This window comes from Megalobrama amblycephala, linkage group LG1 (genome assembly GCF_018812025.1).
Source record: "Megalobrama amblycephala isolate DHTTF-2021 linkage group LG1, ASM1881202v1, whole genome shotgun sequence".
In the NCBI taxonomy this organism is placed as follows: Eukaryota; Metazoa; Chordata; class Actinopteri; order Cypriniformes; family Xenocyprididae; genus Megalobrama; species Megalobrama amblycephala.
This window is the reverse complement of record NC_063044.1, coordinates 48,548,364-48,575,413: the sequence shown is the minus strand read 5'-3', so window position 1 is coordinate 48,575,413 and position 27,050 is coordinate 48,548,364. Positions and strand designations below refer to the sequence as shown.

The following is a 27,050-nucleotide window of genomic DNA, read 5'->3' as shown; positions in this document are numbered from 1 at the left end:
CACTGCATGTTATGCAAAATAGAATGGGGATGGGAAAGACAATAAAGGAGAAAGGGATAAATATAGAAAGCTGTCTGTATCTGTTGTTATTAGAATGGTGGACAAAGGTTAACAGCATTTTTAGAAGGTTCGAGATCCTTAGAAGTTCAGGAAACTAGCTAAACATGCAAAGTACATATTTGCAGCTCTGTAAATCACATTAAATGTTATGTGTCATTTTTTTCCATGTTAAAATACCAATGTTGTTAGACCAGGGGTAGGCAAGTTCGGTCCTAGAGAGCCGCTGTCCTGCAGAGTTTAGCTCCAACCCTGAAAAAAAACCTTCAGCTGCCTATAGCCTTAGTAATCCTGAAGAGCTTGATTAGCTTGTTCGGGTGTGTTAGATTAAGGTTGGAGCTAAACTTAGCAGGACAGCGGCTCTCTAGGACCGAACTTGCCTACCCCTGTGTTAGACCAATGGCAGTTCAAGAAACCTCTTTGAAAATAGGCATTATTGTTGCAGAAATTAAACTCTTCACCTTTAACTTACAAACAAAATTCTCAGTATGAAAAAAGGCAACAAGCTGTAATTTGTCACCTGGCCATAGGGGGCGCCCTCTTCATCACATTCTCTGAGTTCAATTGCTTCATCTTCATCATCATCTTCCTCCAAGTCACTTTCTGTGCTTTCTCCCTTCAACGGGACCAGACGTTCCGAAGGGGGTGTGGTCTCACCGGAGCTATCTTTCTGTAGCCCCTCCCTTACATGATCAGGCCCCTCCCCTCGCTCGTCCTGCATTTCTGTGGTTTCCGTAAGCTCCTCCTCCGTCTCCTCTGGGTGAGTGGGAGGCTGTCTTGGAAGCTCCGCCCCTTTGGAGAGGATCTGAAACGAAGGTGGGGCTCGTTAGCAATTTTTACTAAATAGTTCAAACCACATAAACCAAAGAATTGTTTTGCTTGAATGATTGCTGGCCAGACATCAAACATACCATCACAGCTTCCTCTACCTTATTTAGTTGGTAGTGTTTCTGTTTCTCAAGGAAGTGCTGGTGCTGCTGTTGCATTACGAGGTGCTGCAGGGCCTGCGGTGTTTGCGGCAGGGGCGCTGACTGTGTACGGCTCAGTGGTCGGTGCCTAGGCAACTTATTCACTGTACGCATGCTGTTGGACACCCGCTCACCCGTTACCAGCGGAGACTGTCCATACATGGGAACTGTGGGATAAAAATAAAGAGATAAAGACAGAAAGTGTGAGCTATTACACATACCTGATTAACTTTGTTTGGACATTCCAGGAAGGTTATGAAGCAATGCAAAATTTGTAGCTAAAGGCTTTTCCCATAACACTACTGATATTGTAGAAAAGATTGTGACCTTTGAAATGTCTTGTTCACACATAGTTCCTCTTGTGCAACACACATATATACACAAAACCCCATTCATTTTTTCAACCATAAAGCTAGCCATATTAGCAAGTCATCAAAAACAGGGGTAAAGCATGACCGTAAGACATGAAACAAGCGCAAGTACTTGAACTGTTCTAGCTACACAAGCTCCATTTTATTTGTTGCTCTTTTCTGAAATGTGCTGTCTCAAGGGATACTGCAGTGGACATTAATACATTTTGTCTTTCTATGGTCAGTTTCCTCTTTCAGGTCAACTACTGGCAACTCATGGCAGTTTGAAGAGTATTTATCATATTCAACGCAAGAGAATTTTACCCAAAGCAAATAATTGCATTTAATTGCATATTCTTTAAGGTATTCTTTAAGTTTTTTTGTACCTGCGAGAAGTGCACTCTGTTGACGAGCCTGCTCCAAGAGTAGGACGTGCTGGAGCAGCGAGGAATGGCTACTGTGGCTATTAGAGGCGGAAGGGGGCTCGGGGTCATGGGGTGCCCCGGTGGGAAGGCACGCTGGCAGGGACGATGTGCTGATGAACTTCCCTGTCAGTGCCCCACCTTGACGCATACTCTGGATTGTCTGCCGCTCTGCCTCCTGCTGGGCACCGAGTTTCTGGGGGGCCTAGAGTAGAGAAGAAGAGAACGAGAATTTATTCTGCAGACTTGGGAATATTGGTAAGGTTTTGAAATTTTGGTTTAGATATGGATTCAGGGTTGACTGTTTAAAAATTGTTTTCTGAGTAATATATTATTTCTCAATAGAACTTAAACCAGAAGAATTTAATAAATTATGTTTAAGAGGTACTGAACTCTGGCATGAGGTGCACAGCATTGGATCTTCATTTGAGATCAAGAATTTGTGTGTGATTCTGGAATGTCCTAATCGGCATTGTGTACGTATACTTGATCTGATCCCAGCGATTGTTGAAACTAAAGATGCAACTTTTACCCAGAGTTGGGTTAATTTCATACAGTGAGTTGTTCGCACACTGATCCCATTGATTTTGCCATTTCTTGGGAATGTTAAGCTGCTTCTTGCTATTAAGCTGCAACCCAAGTACCAGAGTCTATAAGGCTGTTTCCACTGCTTGGAACAAATCAGAACAGGTTTGATTCCATTCCAACTGCCTAACTTTTGACATACTTTTGGGTCCAAAACTGCAGTACACATATCCCGTATCCAAGAGCACATTTCCAAGCAGAGGTGTGCATCTGACTTCTGATAAATCACTTTTACTTCAGCCAAACTCTTGAGTCTAAACCAAAAGCCCTAGTGTGAAAGCACCCTAATAATCTAGCAATCCCACAAGGGTTCAGCCTACACCACTTGCTAACTCTGAATCACCTCAACTATCACAAAGCCACCAGGTTTATGCAGAGGACACTCACCGTGATGTGTGCGTTGGCAGGCAGTCCCAGAGAGATGTTGGGCAGAGATGGAGATGTGTAAAGGGTAAGGGGACTTGGTGTCCCATCTCCAGTCAAAGACTGATGCAGAGAACGCAATTGCTGCCGAATGAGAAAACAAGAGAAAGACATAAGTCCCACAAGACAAACAACAAGACCTATATTTCAGGATGTACACTTCAAACACCACAACTTTGAGGAAAGAAGCCGTTTTATCTCAGGAAGGAATCCCAGACAAGACGTTTTGACATGGCTTGATCACTTAAAAGCATTCTTCTATGGAAATCCTTACTAAGTTTTATTTTTGACGGGGAAAGCAGCATGAATTGTCTGTATTTGGCAATGGAGGATCACCAACTTGAAGAAGACAACAGTTTCAGCTGCCTTGTTCAAGAAATCGGCTACGCAGTTATATGGATAATTAAAATGGGTTTTGCATTGTCTCATTTTCTAATGTCTAATGAGTAAAAAACGACCCAAAAGAGAGCTAAGCGAGAAATACAGAGAAATTCTGAGTGCTGGTAATCCCATCATCTAACCATAGACTTGGAGTGCAGCCATTTTTTAAAGCCAAAGAACAAAAACTAATGGATCTGCTTTACAAGGCAACGTTTATTCATCCCTAAAGAAGCAATTTAAGCCTTTTATTATAAGTTGTTTATTGAGCTACGTCATTCTCACTCTCACTCAAAGGTTACACTCAGAAAAGACAAGGTAGAGAGAGACAAAGCGGACATTCCGTGGCAAAGTGCCCTAACTGTAGCTGCGATGATATTCTCCTTCACATTTATCCATCACTTCTCTTGAGGTTGTACTGCTAGGCTACAGAAGCTCTGGAATATCAATCTTAGGCTATTTTTTGGGAAGTGGTATGCAGCTTTTGCATGCCGGACAGAGCTAATGAGGTGATTCTTAGGTCATCCCCACTGGTGCCTATTTGAAGGGATTTTCTTTTTTGCTGGTTGATGAGACTGACAAACTTATTTTTTTCTCTTTGAAAAATTCTAGTACACCCCATCCTCCATCACATCCACTGGCAATAATGTAACATAATAAAAGATACTATTTAAAGGGATGCTAAAATCAAATGTTTTCTATCATTACGAAAAAACAGGAGTCATAGTCAACACTCAACACAATGTGTACCACTAGCAGAACCATTTTGTAAAAGCATGAATGTGATCAAACCTCTTTGGCAAACATGCAAAACCCCTTATTTATAGACATGGACTGCGATAAGGGCAGTACAATCAAAATCATACTTTACACTATAAGGTACATATAATATTTATTGCTGAAAATTAAAAACATTTAAAAAAAATTAAAAAACAAATATTATAATTATTATTTATTATTATTCTATGAATATTTTTTATATTAATATTATATATAAACATTAATATAATTACCTCATTTATGATACCTATTTTTATAAAAAAATATATAAAAACATGTTAAAGGTACATATAACATTTATTGCAGAAAATTAAAAACTTTTTTTTATTAAAAACATAAATATTATTCTATGCATATTTTATATATATATATATATATATATATATATATATATATATAATAAATTACCTCATATATGATACCTATTTTTATATAAAAAACCATGTTAACGGTACATATAACATTTATTGCAAAAATAAATTAATTAAAAAACTAATATTATAATTATTATTCTATGAATATTTTATAATATTAATATTATATATAAATATTATTATAATTTATGATACCTATTTTTATATAAAAAAAACATTTTTAATTTGATTATTTTCTATTTCTCAAAAAATACAATTACTCATAACAAATAAAAGGTAACTCTGACCTTCGTGTGTGTGTTTTGTTTTGCATTTAATACACTGGTCATCCAAAATCAAACACTAGCTCATTCAAATGCAGTGTTCCTCCCCTACAGCTTCAAGTCCTCTGTGGCATGTGCACACACAATTTCTCTGGCTCTCAAGGTTAAGGCTAGCTGCTTAGCATGCAGGGTTGACCCCAGGCAGCTTCCTGCTGTCCATCCAGAGCAACTGTGGCCATTCTAGAGCTTACAGATACAACTCACTGCAAGGCTGACTTTCAGAACGTGTTTTTTTTTTTTTTTTTTTCAGGATTAACATACCAATGTTAGCTCAAGCCATCACAAGGCTCCGTACGGTAGATTGTTTCCATAGAAACTGTGTCATTACCTAGGTGAAGCTGAATTTATTGTGTCTTTTTTCATCCCTAACCTATTGGGAACCAAGAGCAGAAGAGAAGCAAACGTGTAGGGGGGCAAGTCTCTCACCTCAGCGTGGATGTTCGGGACGGATCCGCTGGAGCCGTTCTCGGCAATGGCACAGTTAGAGCTGTTCGGAGAACTGGGACCCGAGCCAGGGGCACTGCTGCACATAGAGGACACTGAAACACACACAGATTTCAACAATCACATTTTAGCTGCATCGGTAGGAAATATCGCTGATGATTTCACAATATTTTGTGACTGACTGAACCCATTCTAATGCATCAGCAGGATGTTAAACTGTTCCCTTCCTCCAAGCTCTTTTATATTAACAGTACAGAAATCACACAATACCCACGTGTTCATTATTTATGTTTGAAAATCTTCACACTTATCATGTGACGGCAGAGGTCTGTTATTCACAGCCCGTTTAAACACACCTCAGGTGCAGATATAGAATTACATCTTCCATATAAACTCTCTGTTTTGTGAAGCTGAATGCACACCTACACCAAACCTTTTTATTTTTATTAAATTAATATACATTTTAATAATAATGAATTAAAAAAAATTACATATTGTTGTATTATATCAAGGAAATGCAATTACCCTACCTCCTTGTTTGAGATTTTAAATGCCTGTTGCTAAACATTTGGCCAATGTATTAAATATTAGGGATTGCTTACAATTTTATTGTTATTTATTTTTGTTTGTTTCTAAGAAACCCCACCGGCTGTGAGGTGAAGACAACATGTCCCAAGTAGGGCTGCAACTAACGATTATTTTGATAATCGATTAGTTGACCGATCATTTTTTCGATTAATCGGACAAAACTCCTAATTTTATTTAATTTTTATTTTATTGACAAAAACAAAACAAAACACACTATTGCACATCCTGCCCAATGTACTTCAAGCAACTGTGCCAGCTGAATGCTATGAAAACATACAGTAATTTATTAGACTACCTGTCATAATAAAGAGAGAACACAAATATTTTAGGAATCTATCAAAAACTTGTTTGAAACTAAAAATGCCATTTATTAGGAAAATAAACTGAAACAACTAAATAGTTTCGAAATAATATTCACACATAATATCCTTTCTTGTAAAACAGTAAAATCAAAAATTCCTGGATAACAACAATAAATATATTGTAGCTTTAGAAATACTGCTGTAACTAAAGAGCTTACACATACTGGTGGATTAACCATTACAGAAACATAAAATATGATTTTAGCACCAATACTGATAGTTTAGGCTGCCCTGACCTGTGGCACAAATCATACATTTGGGTATCAGATGTCTAATATCTTTAGCACTGTATAGTGAATATATTTTAAATCTCTACTCTACATTAAAAACGAAGATAGTAATAAAGATAATAATAAAGAAAAACACAAACTCAGCATTAACCAACAGGCAAGATAAATGTTCTGCGGGAACACACACATTCACTCTGGACACAATCACCTCTTACTGTCATTTCTTTATCCTGTAAACAGGCTATAAGAAAAGACTTACATTTATTTTCAATTAGTTCTCCCTTTACAGTTACTACTCTCATAAAATACTTGAATGACTTTTAAATCTAAATTTAACTTTAAACAACAGATATTTCAGCAAAATGAATATTTTTGCGCTGAATATCAATTGTCTCCCTCTCTCTCGCGTTCCGTCTGTCCGACACTCATTCAGTAAAGTTTGAAGTTTAACGCAGACTGTCAGGATGAGCCTTTATGCAAAACGGAAATGCTCGTGTGAATTTGTAACATTTACAGATAAGGATATAGCAGTAGAATGAACGTTTTGTGCTGAGGACGCACGTGCATCTGTCAAAGCGCCTGACAGGGCAAGCCATTGCACTAATGCATTAGCTTGAAGCTTAAAATAAAGAATTCTCATGTTTTGATCTTGTACCTTTCCCGCAGCAGCTCCACTATTTTTAGATGCATTTTTGTCCATAGAAATGCGTTATTCAGTGCAGTAATTTGACGCGACTGGCGGAAGTCTTTCGTGGTGGGTGGAGCCAACTAATCGACAATGAGAATCGTTGTCGATGATTTTCATTATCAATTATTATCGATTTTATCGAATAGTTGTTGCAGCCCTAGTCCCAAGCACTTAAAGGTGCTAAAGAGGATGTTTTGTTTTATACATTTTTGCAATATTATTTGAAACTGTCTTTACTAACTGATAAAAGACTATTTATTAGGTGCACTGAAAGTAATAATATTAATATACATCATCTGTGCACGAGGTAGGGCCTTAAAAACATCAGCCAATCGTTTACGCGATCATCGCGTAAAGGATTGGCCCTCTGGCTTGTCAATCACTGCCGTGACGTTCCTTGTGAGAGACGTGCGCGGCTGCGCGCTCCAGTAACTTTCCACACTCCACAGGCGCCGCATGCAATGTTTTTGTCAGGAGACAGGAGTAACAACTGCAAATTATGAGTTACCTGCGGTGAGTCCGACATAATGAATCCACTAACACGACACAGCGAATGCCGGTGGTAAACACTCGTGTTCCAATACTCGTGCACGAATTTTGGGAGGCGCTCCTTTGAAATGAGCTGTGAAGGAGGGGGGCTGTTCTTACGCATGCGCTCATTTCAAAAACTCACTAACAGTCTTTGGATTCTCAGTCGACGAAAAAATCCTCTTTATCACCTTTAAACTTGGCGTCATCAAGCTACGCCTTTGTTTTGAATAGGCCTCTAGCGAACTGAAAATTTTTACATATTGCACCTTTAAGTTATTGACATTAATGATATCTGCATATGTTGGTTCTGTTCTGTTTACCCTAGGGGGGTTGTTGCTGCCCCCCCGCTCTTATCCATGCTAGGCTGCATGGATGTGCAGGAAGTTCTTGCCTAGAACAGAACCATACCGCCAATACAAACTCTATGCGTTATCAATTATATTTGACGATAGTTGTCCTGACAGAAAGTGTAGTTACTGCATTCTTGGCCCAAACCTGTTTTAATGCCTTCCTGTCCTGTTACCCACGAGGTTATGCAAACAGTTCTGTATTCTCACATAATGTTTACCTGAGATCTCAATTGCCCTTTTCTTGAAGGTGCTGATCACAGTACCATCTTTCCGTCTAAGCAGTGGGCTGCTCCTCCTCTCAGCCACCTTCTGTTTTAACCGTGAACGTACCTTCAGATTGGGCTCAGAGGCTAAACGAGAGAGAGAAAGAAAAAAGATAAGCACATCTGCATGATTTGGGGTATAACATATGTCCGTAGAACAAATGGCGCAAGATGAATTGCACAGCAAAGCTTACCAATTACACTTAGGGGCTTGTTTAAAATCACCAACCCTATGTATAAGCAATTATAATAGTGATGTTTGCCTTAATGAGCACTACTAATGAGGCTTTGGATCTGTCACTCTTGTGCATCAGGACCATGGACAGCGACCGCCCATCCCTCTTCTGTTTCTCTCTTTCTCTCTCTCACACACGCACACACACTCATACACACACACAGACGGAGCTGTAGATAAAAGTTATATTTACAGTGTGCCGATTTTATCTCTTGTTGATTCCGGAGATGACGGGCCAAATTAAACTAATTGAAGTAAAAAAGGATTTGAAAGAGGAAAAAAAAGAAAGGAATTGGGGCAATTATCCAAACATGCCGTGTGTAATGCGGCTTGACCGAGCCCTGTGTTTTTTCTGGGCCCGTTTGTGCGTCATAGCCACACTGGGCATATAGAGCAGAAAGGACTTTAGCGCCTAATGCTATCAGTGACTTTAGTATGGATTTAATTAGATTTAAAATAAAAGTGTGAGACGAGGGGGAGGGGAGGTGATGGAAAGACACACACACACACACACAATCTGAGGGCAGGTTATGTAAGGAGATGTGGTGTTGCCATAACAGTGGTAATATGGAGTAAGCGCTTCGCCCACGGTAACAGACCCGTCTGCGATTACTTTATCAGTGTGCTGAAGTCCAAGCTAGAGGGCGCGTGTGTGTGTGCGCGAGTGTCCTCCTATCCTCTGTATGGTATATGTGTGTCAGTTCTATTACAGAGAGCTTTATAAAGCAGCGTGGGTGTGACAGTTTAAAAGATAGCTGTGTGTAAAAAGCAGATAGCAGATGTGTGTGTGGGAACAAACTCACTGAATCTGTGTGGGTGGTTTGGAGTATGGCTGGCGGCTATGAGAGTGAACAGCAGATGACCGGTATGCGTGTGTATACTCAGGTTATACTTTGAAAACATCCTCACAAATATAGTCAAACGACATCTAAAAGACATTTAAGGTGGTCCTCGGTATTTGAAACGCTCAAAAACAGGCCATATTGTGTTTCGCTTCAAATGTAATAACGTCAACAGATTGTGTGAGGGTTAGATTTTGAGGTACACTTTAAACAATGCTGGGTTAAAAATGACCCAAGATTAATTAAAAAAATAGGCAAACCCAGCGGCTGGTTTAAAAGTTTGAGCCAATATTCTGTTTAAAAATTACAATATTGCTCACTTAAAATGAACCCAAAATAGGTTGGAAATGAACATTTATTAATGTGTTTAATAAATAAATAATAAACATTTATTAAATTGCTTATTAATAAATGTTCACCTTTTGATTATTACTGTTGCCTCTAGTAATTGTGTGTCTGATTTTTAATTTCCAACCTATTTTGGGTTCATTTTAACCCAGCCATATAGTATTTTAAAATAACAATAAAACTGCCCAACAAGTTGGTCAAACATTTAACCCAATCGCTGGGTTTGTCCATATTTAACCCAGCATTTTTAAGAGTGTATGGTATAATAAATATCATTATTTTAGCATGAAATCCATTTCGTCACTAATATAGCCTCTAAGGTGTGCGTTTATGTGTCGTTCAGCTGTTCTGATGACTCATTATGACTCACACCTGCAGACTCACTGAAGAGTCTTCAACCCTGCACACACACACACACACACACACACACACACCTTGCATCTTCTGTGATATATCTAGATTGTTAAAGAATCAAAATTCTCCACACAAAAACACTGTTGACTCCATAACAGCGTCATTCATCAACACAGAAAGAAAAAAATCATCTGACATTTACATACAAACACAGTAATGCTTTATAATGCAGTGTCAATGTCGCAGCTATTACTCATTCAAACAATCAATTGAAATAACAAAAACAACTAGATTTGCATTTCCCGGAGGAAATATGAGGGCTTCCAAGGCAGTAAGTGGATAGTGTTTATTGGTGTAATAATCCAGAAAAGGAGAAGAGAGCCAGAGGAATGGGAGACAAAGAAAAGGTGACCCAGCGAACGGCTGAAACGAGTGAGCCAGAATAACATCATCATTAAAAGTTACATTTGATGGGAGATTTTCAGACGTTGAATGTACAGTACTGTTCAAATGTTTGAGGTCGGTGAGATTTCATGTTTTTTAAAAGAAGTCTCTTATGTTCACCGAGCTGCATTTATTTGATCAAAAATATATTTTAATATATTTTCAAACTGTAATTTATTTCTGTGATGTCAAAGCTGATTTTTCAGCATCATTACTCCAGTCTTGATACTTTTCTTTTTCAGGATTCTTCCATGAATATAATGTTTAAAAGAACAGCATTTACTTGAAAAAGAATTTTTTGTAACATTACAAAACAAACTTTTGATCAATTTAATGCATCCTTGCTGAATAAAAGACTTATTTATTTATTTATTTTTTTTAAATCTTACTACCCCCAAACTATTGAACAGTAGGGAAAAATCGTTATTTCATCAAAACACACACATATCCAAGAAGCCTACTCACCGGTCTTACGGAGAGGGAAGTCATCCTTGCCCTCATAGGACCCTAACAGCGGGGGAAGTTTGTAGGAGGGCGGTGTGCCCGGTGTGTTGCTCTGTGGAGGGGAGCTCTGCTCCAGGGACGTGTGGTGAGCCCCCCTGAAAACAAACACAGGCCATTACAAAGACTCATCCATCACAATTCAAACGAGTATGAATGAGATCCATAAACTTCCAGCATATTGTGGCTCATGTTATGAACGCACTAATTTTATATCATGCAGTAGAAAAATGGAGCACACCGAACCTGTCTTTGATATATATTGACTACATTTAAAAATATTTCTTTTTAAAAAGTGGGTTTACCAGCCCAGAACAAGGCTGAGTGATATAGACTAGCAAGGTTCCTCTCACCAGCACTTCTGGGGGAAGGAATGGTTGAGACCACCGGGGCCGGGCTCCTTTTTGCTTAACAGGAACTCCTGCAGCTTCAGTTTGACCTCAGTACTGGCGATGGCACCTAAGAACAAGAGTCAAAGGACACAAGTGATGTTAGATTGGAGGAGGATGATTTTGAATCAATTTTTGACATTTATTTTCAAAAAATTCGAGTTTTGATCACCTCTGTAAAAGCCATCGTGGGTTTGCCAATAGCTGCCAGTGTGTTGCTATGCGGCTGACTACTGTGTTCTAGGTAGTTGCTAGAGCATTGCTATGTTCTGAGGTTGCTAACTAACCAAAGTCAAAAGAGCCCAACTCTAGTCTCTGTGATAATGTGGTTTCTATATATATGGTTGGTGCCCCCTCCTTCAATGCAAATCTAAGGCCTTTTCTCACTTTTTTTCCCCCTGTATGTCATGTGCGGGGCTCCATAGAATAGCAAGTTCAAAAAACAGCATTTATTTGAAATAGAATTTTTTTGTAATGTTATATATATATATAATATGTAATATTATATATTATAATGTCTTTATAGTCCCTTGTGAACAATTTCCTGTGTCCTTGCTAAATAAATGTAAAACTTAAAAAAAAAAAAACCCTCAACATTTGTGGGTGCTAAGAATTTTTTGATTATAACAACATTTGCACACTTTGTGCCTTACAGGTTAATCATTAGCTTAGCAACTTGCTAATCAAACTCTATTGAATCAACTTTGAGAGGAGTCCCATGGGTGGCTATGTGTGCACTTATGAGGTTCCATCTCTGTTAAAATACTATGTATGCAGCTCAACAGGTTTTGGAACAGATCCAATATGTTAATTTTGTGGCTTAATAAATCCTAGTACTGCAATGTGTTGTTTTTAATGGTAAACAACCAAAGAGAAATAATAGAGCAATTCATGCCTGCTGTGCATAAAGTACTTCAAGGAATATCCATGACAATGTGTAATTATAGCAGCAAACAGCGATAAACATTAGCTACGTACTGCTCAGCAAGGTGTTTACTCGTTGAACTAAAAGGTGAACAGTGCATTTAAACTATGCCCATTTTGGAAATTAGCAGCAGAAAAAGTAACAGGAAATGATGAGCGGCGACCGTGCCATGAAATGAGCTCGCTGTAGATCTATTGTATATAATAGATGGATTATTGAAGAGATGCATACTCTCTTTGCCCTTCTCTTTGTTCCGTAGCATGATCAGCTGTTGTTCTAATCTCTGCTTCTCCATCTCTTCGTGACGCTGCTGTTCCAACTTCCTCTTCTGCTCCAGCTCCTGCTGACGCTTTGCGGCAAGGATCTCCTGCTGTTGCTGTTCAGGAAGAAAATCAGAGTCAAGAATCAGAGCTCAAGGAGATGATGTGTACAGAGAGGACAGCAAGGGTCATACCTTAAGATGTTCCTGTAGCTGCACTTCATGTTGGCGTGTCAAAACTTCATGCTGCTTCTGGAACTCTGCGAACAGCAGCTGTTTCTGGAGCTCTTGCTGTTGTTTGAGTAAGAGCAGCTCGTGCTGAAGCTGTTTTTCTCTCAGCGCCGGGTCCACTGTGCTCAGAGCGCTCAGACGCGGGTCTGTACGCAGGTCCACCGGGCCTCCGCTACCTCCGCCCTGATCTCCTCCGCCTCCCACCGGGCTCTGCATCCCAGATGGTAACAAAGTCTTCACGTCCACGGCTGGAAAGAGAGCGACACAGTAAATTAAAGAGTCACCTAACTACCATTATAATTATGATAACCTGTAAAACATAAAAGGTGAAGTTTAAATTTCTGCAATGGAATAAGGATCATTTCCCAACAAATATATGTCTTAGTAGGGCATCTTCTCGATGATAATTAAAGCAGCCTTTCTGTTTATCTTTTTGTAGCAGTTCTAGCTACAAATACACAGTACAAATCAATAGTGGCATTATAGAAATTTGAGTTATTTGAAGAGCTCAATTTTATAGAAGTTGTGACTCAACAAAATATATATATATATATATATATATATATATATATATATATATATATATATATATATATATATATATATATATATATATATATATATATATATATATATATATGTACACAAACACAAACACACACACACACACCTAACTGTTGCATTTTTATTTTAGAATGGGTCACCTCTGCCTGGGTTCAAACATGTTCCTTCAACCTCTATGCTAGTAGCACTCAAAACTGTATGTTGACACATAAACATACAATTTGTTTAAAGCACACAGTTACATAAGTAAAGGTCACGGGTGCATTTGCAATCGAGAAGGTATACTCTGTGGGTCATGTATGATGTGTCTGTAAATGTAGTGCTGACATTCGTCTGTGTCTACCCATGTTACTGTAATCAGGTGTAATCAGGCTCAAATGTCGACAGGCCAGTTGATGTTACCGTCTTTTGTATCTCAAGCCAGCTGGGAATTTATCCAACTGAGCCCGGTCCAGTTTCATCCAAAAAGGGAAGCACAGAAAAATACCAAAATTGTAAAATCAATGTAAAACGGCAACAGCTTCCTTTTAGGTCATTAGGTAAAAGACCTTCCTTATGGTAGGGCACTGTACTGGTAAAGAGAGCATGTGGTTATATAACCTAGAGGGGAAACCAAGGTGATGCTCTAATGGGCTCGTCCTAAAAAGCAGTCCAACCAGTCACTCTCTCTCCATCTTTGATATTTCCAATAGTACCACTACCCAAGAACACTGAGCTTCCCAAAGGATCTCAGCAAAAGTTTTTGGCACAACTGATGTACTAAAAAAGGCCTTGGAAAACCCAACATTCCTGCTTTTGTGTTGTAGTTGTTTTTCTTCCCTCAAATCCTCTTTTTATTTTCACTGCAGTAAGGTGGCATTAATGAGTTGCCGTGGGGATAGCTATGTGTTTCCAAGCTCTTGTGCAAGTTAGCCTAAGCTCTCTAAAGGCATTCAGTCAGGGAAACAAAGCGCTCCAATTAAAGGTGACCAGGTCATTGCAGCTTCCAAACATTAGTCCGAATTAAATTACTCAACTTCCATGGTATTGGGGAACAAAAGGAACTGAACTTGCCTCTTATGTCAAGACCAGATTTAAAGTTTTCCAATGCATATTATGGTTGGATTATTGGATTATTACAGAATGGAAAGCTCATGGGCTGCAACTCATATCGCAAACTATACTAGACATGAAAGCATTACTCAACAAATACGAAATAATATCTAGTAGTACATTTCAGGATTCTTTGGTGAATAAAAAGCTCAAAAGATTTTAAGAGCATGGCAGAAGCAACAAAGTCATGGGTTCAAAAAATATATACCTTCAATAATCTAGCTGCTTTGGACAAATGTCTCATAAATGCATAAATGTAAATACAATGAGGATAATTCATTATCTTCATGGTTGATGGCATCGTCATCATCACATCTAATACCTTTTTTTTTTTAAATAACTGAAAAAATAACCAATTTTGGGCAAAAAGCATGCACAATTCACACAAAAAATACTACACCACCTGGGCATGCCTTGCATACTTGAAGGGCTAATTTAAATCTTGCATACCATTTAGGACCGATATTTGGTGAACTGGGTAGTCAAACATTTCATTTTTCCAATTATCATTTAAACACTTTAAACCCTTGCTGTACACTAATAAACCAAGTATTTAATGCTGAAAATTGGCACATCACTTCATCGAAGTAGGTATGAAGCTATAGAGTCTTCATAGTGTCCTTGAGTCTGCAGGGACCTCAAGTGTGAGGTAGGATACCACTATGCGGGGGCCAGTCCCAGCTAAGAACACATTAACTCACATGTCACTCAGCATTTACCGTTGGCTGGGTTGCCCTCCCAGCATAGGCTAAAGTTTACCAACATGCTAATGATCCGGTTTCTTTGCTGGATGCCTGGCGGAAGCGTTCGGCTTACATGAAAATCAGATTACTCCCCCTTCATCAGTCAGGGGCTAAATATAGCTTTCCTTGCGCCCTCGGGCCGACTGACTGTGTCAAGCCTTTGACGTCAGAACTTGGCCAGCCGAGGTCGCCAGGGCTAATGCTACTGTTACTGACCAGATGAGCTTAGCATAGATTTCCCCAGATACCTTTAGTCTTCCAGGAGAAGAACAGGTATGATTCCCATGTATGAAGTTCAGTGTAGTCTGAAACAATTGGCCCAAAACTTTAGTTAAAGAAGCAGCCTGTGCAATAATAGTGAGATTACGGGTGAATTCCATGTTAAAAGACTGGGAATTGTGAAATAATAATAAGGCAATAAATTATAGATAGACTATTGCGTAGTCTACATGGGCTGCATACATAAACTGTGAGAACAATGTATTCTGGTTCACAAAAGAATGACTCTTATGAGTAGGGATGTGCAAGACTAGTAAACTAAACAATACTGCTGCTGCTAGTCAACACCAAACTGGCATATAACTTGTTATATGGCCTGCTATGAGGTATAATGGTGGCATGAAATTTTATACCGGTTTAAAGGAGGAACATTATAATTGAAACTTACTTGATGGCAATAAATAGAAGTAGATCTAAATTCTAATGAGTAGAATACCCTTAAATAGTGTATATGTTCTTGCAATCGCACAAGAAGCATGTTCAAACCCGGATGTGCAACAACAATACCTTGACATCCTAACTTTTGTTGGCTAACTTTTATTTGAGAAATTCTGTTCATAATAGGCTGATGAGTTTGTACTTATTGGTCCTGCACTGCCTATTGATTCCGTTTATTTTAATAAACGCCTATATTGTTGACTGAATGCTTGGGTTTAATTACAATGATCGTAATGCAAGGCAGGCACATCTCATGTATAAAACTTATTTTTCAGCAGCATTAAGTAAGGGATTTGATTGTTTGATTCAGTGATAAAGTAGGTTATTTCAAATGGATCGTTTTTGACTTCCATTTAAATGTTAATGAAATTAGTCATGGCGCACTTCCAAACTTATAAGCCAGTTATTTAAATGAATTACTCCAAAAGACTCACAAGTTAGTGATTTGAATGTCAAATCGCTAACTTGAAAATATTGCCTTTTGTATCTTTGATTCAAATTTATTTAATGTCTTTTTTTTTCTTTCTTTTTTTGCTGATACTTTCAGAGTGTACGGAAGCAATTGATAGTTGTAAAATGCCAGCTAAATAAACAGTCCTGAAGAATGAACATATGACTATACCTTAAGACTTTCTATAGTTGTAAAGGAATTAAAAATGAAACTCTATTAATATTGAAACTTGGTTACAGCCATTAAATGTTTTGTAAACATGTTTGTTCACAGTCTACCGTGTACACAGCAGCACCACAGATAAGTAATCTGTCCAAACACAACATCTATGTGACAGACTCCCACATCCCTACGGAAAACTGCTTTGAGGTGATAATTAGCAAGCACGGGGACTATTAAAGACAGCCTTCCTATCAACACTTTCCTGTCCAACAAAAGACAACGGCAATTCCGTCACAGCTAATGTCTATCCTTTTTCAAACTTCTTGTCCATTTAAAATATCACCCGCCTCCAAATTGGTAGTTACTCATCAAGGACCTGTTTTTAAGTTGAAAGGAAGAGATGAAAAACGTATGAAGGACAAAAATAGAAAAAGGGGAGGTTCTCTGCGACTGGAGTCTTCGAGGAAGTCCTCAGTGAGGAGGTTGGGCAGACTGAGGGGGTTTCCAGGCAATTTCCCTCGGAGAGCTCTGACCAAAGTAGAGTCTCAACTGATTACTGTAGCGCCCACACATAGCGCACATATACACAAACTTGCAGACTGAAACAGAATCAAGCATACACGTTGTATACTGTACAAGACATTAGTCCTTACACAAGATGCAAAACTATGGTGTGTGCACACCAAAAGCAAATTTATTTATTTGCGCGAGTAACTACACAAAGTAAATGCAATAGACGCCAATAGATGTGAATTTGGGCGACATGAATGACACGAATTGGGTGACCCGATTGCCGTGAACGTGCAATATTCGCCTAAATCACGTCTTTTCACGAAATTAGCATAACAATTAAACGAAGAGTGTCCAGTTTGACATGTCCGGTTGTATCAGAAAATGGAGGAAAGCATTATTGTAGCCATCTGCAGGCACCCTTAAATTTATGACACAACTTCTTATTCATACAGAGACCAGACAAAAACGTAGAGAGCTTGAAGAAAAGTAAGTGAGGAAGTTGGACTACCTGGTAACTAAGTAATTAAAAAATATGAGTCTGTTACTTGATTCTAGCAAGGAGTTTTACATTTTAATGACGGAAAAAATGGCAGAAAGAAATTTTCTGTTTTTATTTGCATGAGTTACGCAAAAAACAAGTAATTCTGTGAGTGATTTAGAGCGAGTAACGTAATGCGAATATTCAGTTTGCTTTAGGTGCACATACCATAAGACTTCTTGTCCCTTGTTGAAATATAAAACTATTTTCAATTGGCAAAAGGAGAAATAAACTTAATTTAAGATATATTATGAAAATCTTAATATGAAAATCAACATTTTTAAGGATGTTTAGGTACTTTTATTGTAAAAATAAACAGTAGGGATCCACCGATAATAAAATTCTGGACAATAGCAGCAATAAGCCAAGAATTAAATGCAAATTTAGGCATCACAATGAAACATTAATATTAATTTCGTGATTTGCTGAATGCTACATTTTATTAAATTATAAGTGTTTTTAAAGATTACCTTTGAGTGTTAAATGACAGAAAAGGTAATTTAAATGTAAAAAGAGAATGCACAGTTAAAAATACTGTATTGACCAATGCGATAAATTTAAAAACATTATCTAATTTCGGCTGAAAAAGTACCAATATACCAATATATTTATAAAAAAAAAAAAAAACACATACATGTATACCTATCTCTCCATGTTGTTCAAAGTTTTTCCAGGTTATGTATAAAAACAATGGTGATCTTGTCCCAAGGGGAAGGCCTTAAAAAGCAAAAAACATTTCTGCTGAGGCACTTACCATGTATTAAAAACGAGGTAAGAGCATTGCAACCTGACAGGATGAAAATAGAAGAGTGAGAGAGAGGTACCTCCTCATTAAAAATAAAAGAAGGTGTTGCATAAGCTATGGGTGAGGTTGGGTGAGTGAGAGAGAAGGGGACAGGAACAAGAGACGACAGACGGAGTAAAACTGGGTGATGTTATTTGGATAAAAAGCCAAGGAAGACTAATCAATGGAGTGTCTGGAAGAGAGCCAGAGAATGCTTGAGTAGCCAGATTTACCTTTCATCAGATTAAATCGTACTCCATGGATTACGCTTATCGCCTGGTGGAAGGACTAGAAATAGCTTCCTCTCACTCTGTGTCATTGGTGTTAGAGCATGGAGCCAGTGTGTGTGTGTATATGTGTGTGTTTATCTACACTTGATCCCCTTATGCAGCAGTTAGCTTAGTTTGTTTATAAGCAGTTGGGCAATTGTTAATCACAATTCCCAGATCAGTCAGGTTTGAATTTGACAATAAGACTAGCGCACACAGGATTGTTTTTCAATTGTAAAACCCTAGACTGAACGTGAATGGTGTGTAAAGTGTCAAAAGTAAAATGTTTCCACTGGAAGCACCCAGTGGAGACAATACTGAATGAATCTAAAGATGCCAGTACATTTATTTAAAATGTCTTTTATTTATTATTAATAATAATAATAATAATTATTATTTTCTTATTTTCTATATTTCTATATTTTCTATATTTTCCTAATGCTGGAATGACCCTGACCCTCTTTTAGTCACAATGAATACATACATACATACAAATTACAAAAATATATAGTACTGTGCAAAAGTCTTAGGCATGTTAGTATTTTCACACACACACACACAAAAAAAAATGTTTTAAGCCAGTTATTTCTATCTTTTGCTGTAGTGTGTCAGCAGGAAATATCAGTTTACATTTCCAAAAATTCCTTTTGCCATTAATTGTAATAAACCGGTGAGATTTTTGTATGCACAAGAAGTCTTGACAAGAGCCGGTGCTCCACACGGAGATCCGATCTCACCATTGAGTCCACCTGGGATTACATGAAACCGAGACAGACTAAATCCAGAAGAACTGTGACAACGTCTTCAAGACGCTTGAAGAAACCCACCTCCAAAGCTACCTGAAAAACTATGCCTAGGACAAAAGCTGCTTTAAATGCAAAGGGTGGTCACACCAAATATTGATTTGATGTAGTTAACAGAAGTTAACTGATAAATAAAATCTATTTATGACAGTATTTTTGGAAGCATCCTCAGTTTACAACATCTTTACAAAAGTGCCTAAAACTTTTCACAGTACTGTATCTTTGCAGGTTGGTTTAGCGCGCCAAAGACTTTTGCATAATACTGTATACATAAAAATTAATTTAATAAATAAATGTAAATACATTTTTTTTTTTTAAAACGCTTCTTTACTTGTTGGTTATTTCTCGTGTGATGGAGGATCTGTACAGGTGAAAAGTTCCGCAGACAAAAGCTGTCCATCCTCATTTCCGGCTTTGATTTGCCAATTTCCAATAAACACTTTCCTGCACCTTCATACACAGCTCTGTATTTCCACAACAACAGAAGACAATTATCTAGAGACCCAAGCTTGCAATAGTTGGCCCATGGGAAGACGTTTATCACAATATGGAATTCTCTTTGGTCAAAAAATAAATGAATAAATAAAAAATGAAATGTTAAAAAGAAATCATGCTGCCTTTTCCCCTTGACTGAGTATTGAAATAGCTGCCCCATTTTCACCATAGCAGGGGGTCTTTCCTGGCTTCAAACTCCTTCCCCTTGTCTTTCCCGCTTTCCTCTACACCTTCGCCTCCTCCTCATCCTCCCTGGCCCCCGTCCTCCCCTTCAGTCCCAGAAGAGATTAAACACAAGCAGCGACAGAACACAGTCTGCCTGTGAAAAGCGCAGTTATAAATAGCCCTGGATTAATAATGCTCTGGGGGGAGTGGAGGGGGGCGAGGGGGGGATGGGGGGGCACGCTGCGCTTTTAAAAGTGCGCAAATCTATTTTAGGACACTACATTTCCAGGCGGCTCTCTGTGCATCTCTGTTTCTCTCTCGTGCTGTTCCCTCTCTCCCATCTTGGATCGGAATTATAGACGTCGCAGATGAATGCGGTGTGTAGTTTCTTTGCAGAGACCTGAGGACCCTCATGAAAAGCATGTCGTTAGCCCATCAATAATGTCACAAAAGCTCCGCCTAGGGACTGCAAGCAAGGACAATCCATAGATGTGAACCAATGTGCTGTGATTTAAACCAGCACCTAACCAGACAATAATCTGACAATGAGTTACAGAATCTAGCTGAAGCACTGAAACATTTTTAAGGATAACTTTCCACCCAAAAACAGTGTTTAAGTTGACATCTAACCGCTATATCCTTGGGGACAATGTCCCTCATGGCATCACAACCCAACGCTCTCCTCTCCTCTCTCCCGAAGGGCTGTCCTTTTGTTTTCAGAGCTCAGTTGAAAGAGAAACTTACAGCTGACACAATTTGCTGACACCATTTCCTGCTTTCATTCCAGCCAGGGGAGCTTTATTTTAGCAGTTAGACCAAAGCCCTGTTGTGCAGAGACAAAGAGAGATGGTGACAAAGAGGAATAGACATATAGAGAAAGAAAAAGATTAGGGATGCTCTGACAGGGCTCAACGCTAAGGATTTTTTCTCCAGGCCCAGTCGGGCAAATGGTTCAAATTTTTACTTGCCCTGCCAAAATTTTCACTGGCCCCACCACAAAAAAGTAATAAATAAATTAAAATAAAACAGGCCTTATGATTTTTGTTGTTTTTGATCCATGTAACCTCAATAAAGGTCATTGCATTCTGAATACATAGACATCAATATGGAGCTGCTCCTCCCTTTGCAGCTCTAACAGCTTTTACTCTTCTGGGAAAGTGGTGTTTCTGTGGGAATTTTTGCCCATTCATCCAGTAGAGCATTTGTGAGGGCAAGCACTGATGTTGGATGAGATGGCCTGGCTCGCAATCTCCGTTCCAGTTCATCCCAAAGGTGTTTGACAGGGTAGAGGTCAGGGCTCTGTGTGAGCCAGTCAAGTTCAAACTCATCCAACCATGTCTTTATTGGACGTTGCTTTGTGTACTGGGGCACAGTCATGCTGGAATAAAAAAGGGCCTTCCCCAAACTGTTCCCACAAAGTTGGAAGCATAGGAGTGTTCAAAATGCTTTTGTATGCTAAAGCATTAAGATTTCCCTTGACTGGAAGCAAGGGGTCTATTCCACTCCCTGAAAAACAGCCCCATACCATAGTTATTTTAACAGTAAAGACTTTATTCTCCAGTGTCGCATGATCCTTTAGAAATCTAATTGCTAAGAATCATTTCTTATTAATATCAATGTTGAAAACAGTTGTGCTTCTTAATATATTTGTGGAAACTGTTAAACATTTTATTCAGGATTCAGGGGCCAGATTCTGATGCCAATCTTGAAAAAGTTCTCAAATATTTTCTTACAAAAATTTTTTTCTTAAGAAGAAAATGACAGGCTTTGGTGTTATTTGATTGAAAGGCAGCTATTGCTGAAGACTCGAAGTACCTCAAAGCCTGTCTTTGTGCGCTGCCTGTAGATTACCATGGTTATCATATTAAGCATGCAGACTATTTTCGTACGACTGGCTTGATGGTAGTTAATCACTCAGAGTCATGTTTTTAATGCACAGTGTCAAGGTTATCAGTGTCATGGTTATTTTAAAAAAGCCTGTCTCAAGATGCAGTGGTCTTCCTCATTCATTTGCTCTCCGTCTTTCTTGTGTTCTCTCTAGAGTGAATGAGTCTTGTATCTTTGTGTGCTGCTGCTGCTTTGCTAGTTTTACGCATCATGTATACGCGAAAATGACCGATTGGTGTCACTTCAGAGTACTGGTCCTCATTCATGGTAAAGGTAAAATGTATTATATTGTAGCTAGTGTTATGTTATAATGCTTAATATTTGAAAAAAACAAAAAAACAATAAATTTAGGAATTTAAGACAGGTTGAAGATTATCCTAACTTTAGTAAGAACATTCTTTTCAGGAATATGAATACTTCTTAAATTATGTCTTAAGAACAATCTTAAGAAAAAAGACAAGAACAATCTTTAAAAAATGATTTGGGAATACAAAATATTCTCATCTTTTTTGTTAGAAAATAAGTTAGGAAATGTATGTATATAAACACTATAGTGCCAAAAGTATTGGGACACTCCTCCAAATCATTGAATTCAGGTGTTCCAATCACTTCCATGACCACAGGTGTATAAAATCAAGCTCCTAGGCATGCAGACTGCTTCTACAAACATTTGTGAAAGAATGGGTCGCTCTCAGGAGCTCAGTGAATTCAAGCATGGTACCGTGATAGGTTGCCACCTGTGCAATAAGTCCATTCGTGAAATTTCCTCACTGCTAAATATTCCACGGTCAACTGTAAGTGGAAGCAATTGGGAACAACAGCAACTCAGCCACGAAGTGTTAGGCCACGTAAAATCACAGAGGGGTCAGCGTATGCTGAGGCGCACAGTGTGCAGAAGTCGCCAGCTTTCGGCAGAGTCAATAGCTACAGACCTCCAAACTTCATGTGGCCTTCAGATTAGCTCAAGAACAGTACGTAGAGAGCTTCATGGAATGGGTTTCCATGGCCGCTGCATCCAAGCCATACATCACCAAGTGCAATGAAAAGTGTTGGATGCAGTGGTGTAAAGCACGCCACCACTGGACTCTAGAGCAGTGGAGACGTGTTCTCTAAGGTGACAAATCATGCTTCTCTGTCTGGAAATCCGATAGATGACTAACAGTACTTGCCTGACTGCATTGTGCCAAGTGTAAAGTTTGGTGGAGGGGGATTATGGTCTGGGGTTGTTTTTCAGGGGTTGGGCTTGGCCTCTTAGTTCCAGTGAAAGGAACTCTTAATGCTTCAGCATACCAAGACATGTTGGACAATTTCATGCTCCCAACTTTGTGGGAACAGTTTGGGGATGGCCCCTTCCTGTTCCAACATGACTGCGCACCAGTGCCCAAAGCCAGGTCCATAAAGACATGGATGAGCCAGTTTGGTGTGGAGGAACTTGACTGGCCCACACAGAGTCCTGACCTCAACCCGATAGCACACCTTTGGGATGAATTAGAGCGAAGACTGTGAGCCAGGCCTTCTCACCAACATCACTGCCTGACCTCACAAATGTGCTTCTAGAAGAATGGTCAAAAATTCCCATAAACACTCCTAAACCTTGTGGAAAGCCTTCCCAGAACAGTTGAGGCTGTTATAGCTGCAAAGGGTAGGACAACTCCACATTAAACCCTACGGATTAAGAATGGGATGTCATTAAAGTTCATGTGCACGTAAATGTGTGTGTGTATATATATATATATATATATATATATATATATATATATATATATATATATATATATATATATATATATATATATATATATATATATATATATATATATATATATATCGCATGCGATTGTCACGCGCATTTCATCAGTAAAGCCGGTTCCCTGATTACCGCGAAATTGCCATCACCTGCTTTCAAATGGAGCGGCATTTAATAGACAGAACCGTAGATCACTGACAAGCTACGCAATATCGAGTTCATTATCGCAGATGAATCGCCTTCGATAATGAACGCGATATTGCGTAGCTTGTCAGCTTTACTGACGGCTTTTTAACCGGCTTTACTGACGTGACAATCGCATGCGATATATTGCCCAGCCCTAATATATATATATATATATATATATATATATATATATATATATATATCCCCAAAAGAGAGATAGAGAAAAAAGAGAAAGTGAGCAGGAGAAGCTAAGGACGCTGAGGTAGGACCTCAAGGACAGTCATTAATAAATGTGCCTGCACTTCTCTCTGTTCTGCAGAAGCGTCTCTGTTGGTAAGCTCTGGGACACAGCAGTGAATCATGGGACGTGTTTCCCCAGCACAGAAACAAACTAGGGGCTGAGAAGGTGCAGGCCTGTGATATATTAAAACAGAGACTGTACACACACCAACAGCAAGAGCGAGATAAATTTGTACTATAAACCAACAATCTTCAGAACAGAAAGAAGAAGAAAAAAAGAGCCTATGGTGGTTTGCCTTCAAATAAAAGCTGTCAGTGGAAACCACATGGCAATGAGCAAATAATCGCAGTAAGAAAAAGCTGCAATCAATCAATTAGGACTTTAGTGCAAGGGTGACGTTTTCAGAACCGACAGGACTGATTACTTTTCCCTTAAATGTGCTTCATTTTTATAAATAGTTAGTGGTTTCATATTGATTTTACTGCTTTTTTGACTGAAACGAGCTCTTGCCTCCCTGGAGGAACCATTTATTATTTGAGCTCTTCGGGCGCTTTCTACCATCCCCCTGTTTTAAAGTCTATTTTGTAGAGAGCCCAGCTTACGTCATGGTTATTTTCTTTAGCAACGGTACACCAGCTACGCTTCAGAGAAACGAGCGGGAGAGATGGAAAGGCAGAGAGAGAGAAAAGCATGAATATTGCTTTCCTGAAATAGCACACAGCGACGTGCGGTAGGCTGCCCTGTCAAATCGGTTCTGCATCCTCTCCTTGTTAACGGCACATAGATGAACGAGCGCGAGAGAACTAGAAGAGAGAGAGAATCAAATGGAGTCGGTCAGATTCAGCCAATGGTTTGGCGGCATTGAGGCCAAAACTGGAGGAAAAAAAGAGGTGCAGGAAAGCTGGGTGATATTTACATCCTTTGGAAGGGCTTCTTGGCAGCTTAAACTTGGGGTTTGAAGCTGGTAAGGGAGAGTTACAAATAGCCAGTGTGATTTATGGGCCCCAGGAACCTCCGATGCCTTGGCAGGCCTAAAGGAGGGGTAGGCTCCCCTCGCTCTGGGAAAACAAGAAACCAGCAGTTCTTTGGTGGAAGCCCAAAAAAAGACAGCTGTAAAAAAGGGAAAGAGAGGGCTAGTGCACCACATGACGTTAGTTCATAATGACTCTTGATCCATAAGACATGCGGACGATGACGTCAATAAAAGTGGATAATGACACTGCTGGATTTCACCAGCATTTATCGGCTAATGCATGTCGATTTGTTCACGTCACGCATGCTGAATGGTGCCATTTAGATTTTAGTGAAATAACTGTGCTTTTTATTTTTATTGTTGGCCTTTTAATTATTTATTGGACAGCTGAGAGAAGACAGGAAATTATGGGAAAAGTAGGGATTATGTTATCGGGATATGGCGCAAGTTTGAGCACGTGCACTAAATGCCAGGCTAAATTTTTATTCTTGTTGCTTTTTACGTAGAAGATTACACACAAGGCTTTCACAACTACTTGCATTATGACTAGCTTTACTAGTAGACCAGTTAAGGCTTTTACGGCTGGCAATCAATATTAAAATCGCTATAAAAATTCTATACTAAAAACATAAAAAAATGTAATAAGTCAAAACAAACAAGCAAAAAAAAAAAAATGTAAATGCTATGCATGAATTTATGCTTACAACATCGCAATGTACAAATGGATGTGAGATGTGCTATAGATTACATTTAACGGAGTTCTTATTAATACTGTTATAAAGAATGCAAATGTAAAAATAGGCAGAAATAAGCATGCACAATAAAATATACAGTACAATGCTGGATATCCATAGATCACTAAGTATTGAATATTTAACTGTGCATGCTTATTTTTAGATAACGTTTGTCATCGAACGTTCACTTAAAGTTGATATTTAAAAAGACTAATATTTTAATAACACTGTTAAATGTAATCTTTAGCAAATCTCTAATGTAATATCCATTTTTATACTGCACATTATAATGTTGTGATGCATAAGTTCACTTTTAGCATCTATAATGATTGATTTTAGCTTTAAATATTACATTATTAATTTATTTTTTGACAAAATGGTATTGAATTTTAATATCTGCCTTGTACCTGCATTGTTAAAGGTGCAGTGTGTAAATTTGCAACCAACAGCTCAGCACAGTGCTCACCCCTCCCTTTCGAAGCACTTTTAGAGAAGCTACGGTGGCCGACACACAAAGACAAAGATGTCGTCGTCTGAGACAGGCAAGCAGTGAGGTTTCTTCCTACTTCTAACAAAGAACGGTCTCTGATTCTAATAAACCAGATTACTCCTACTACTAATACTACTACTTCTACTACTTTTGCGTATCCAACATAGTGACGATGCAAGCTGCCTCTAAACACACCAACGAACAGAGATGAAACTCTGTAGAGCAGTTTGTCCATTTAGGGTTACAGTAGAAACATGCCGGTGCAAAAAGACAACTTGACATGGAGGGGGGACCCGCGGTGTATGTAGACAGAAATGGCTCATTCTAAGGTAATAAATACATAACGGTTCATTATGTAAGGTCTTTATATACCACAAAACATAGTTATGTATATTATATTGTATTTCTGTCAATAGATCCTCCTAAATTCTACACTCTGCACCTTTAACGGTAGCGGCAAAACTAGTCCTTATCGATGACAGCTGACTCCATTGTCTTTTGTAGGCATCACATGGCACTTAACTTGAGCCACCAACTCCATTTCCCATCACCCCCCCTCCTTCCCCATCAGCCCCAAAACAGTGTCCCATTCAACAGCAAAACCTCTACCAATCATACCGTGAGCAGCATATGCCCAACCACCATTCCTTAGGGCTCTGGTTCAAATGGGACAACCTTTCATGAGCAGGAAAAAAAGCAGAGAAGAAGATGAAGCCGCATGCAAAGCATAAACATTCAGACGATGAAATGTCATCGCTAAGTAGCAGGCTGAGTGCCGGCCACTGTTTACAGGTTCTATAAATGCACCAGCATTGACGTCAAACGCTTGCATGAGAGGAATGTTGTTTTCTG

General features: G+C 38.8%; 1 protein-coding gene across 6 annotated transcripts in view; it reads right to left on the bottom strand.

The window, feature by feature from the left end:
• hdac5 (histone deacetylase 5) overlaps nt 1-27,050 on the bottom strand; it is an 83,758-nt gene that overhangs the window by 18,263 nt on the left and 38,445 nt on the right. For 5 of the 6 annotated variants that reach the window (XM_048197871.1, XM_048197863.1, XM_048197879.1 and 2 more), the window contains 10 exons: nt 12,609-12,892; nt 12,386-12,530; nt 11,194-11,299; nt 10,805-10,938; nt 8,072-8,203; nt 5,087-5,199; nt 2,770-2,889; nt 1,762-2,002; nt 969-1,192; nt 578-862 (listed from right to left, as the gene is read on the bottom strand). In XM_048197871.1, the coding sequence (XP_048053828.1) occupies nt 578-862; nt 969-1,192; nt 1,762-2,002; nt 2,770-2,889; nt 5,087-5,199; nt 8,072-8,203; nt 10,805-10,938; nt 11,194-11,299; nt 12,386-12,530; nt 12,609-12,892 (1,784 nt within the window). The remainder of the gene's footprint in view (nt 1-577; nt 863-968; nt 1,193-1,761; nt 2,003-2,769; nt 2,890-5,086; nt 5,200-8,071; nt 8,204-10,804; nt 10,939-11,193; nt 11,300-12,385; nt 12,531-12,608; nt 12,893-27,050) is intronic. The other variant, XM_048197861.1, reaches the window with a different exon arrangement.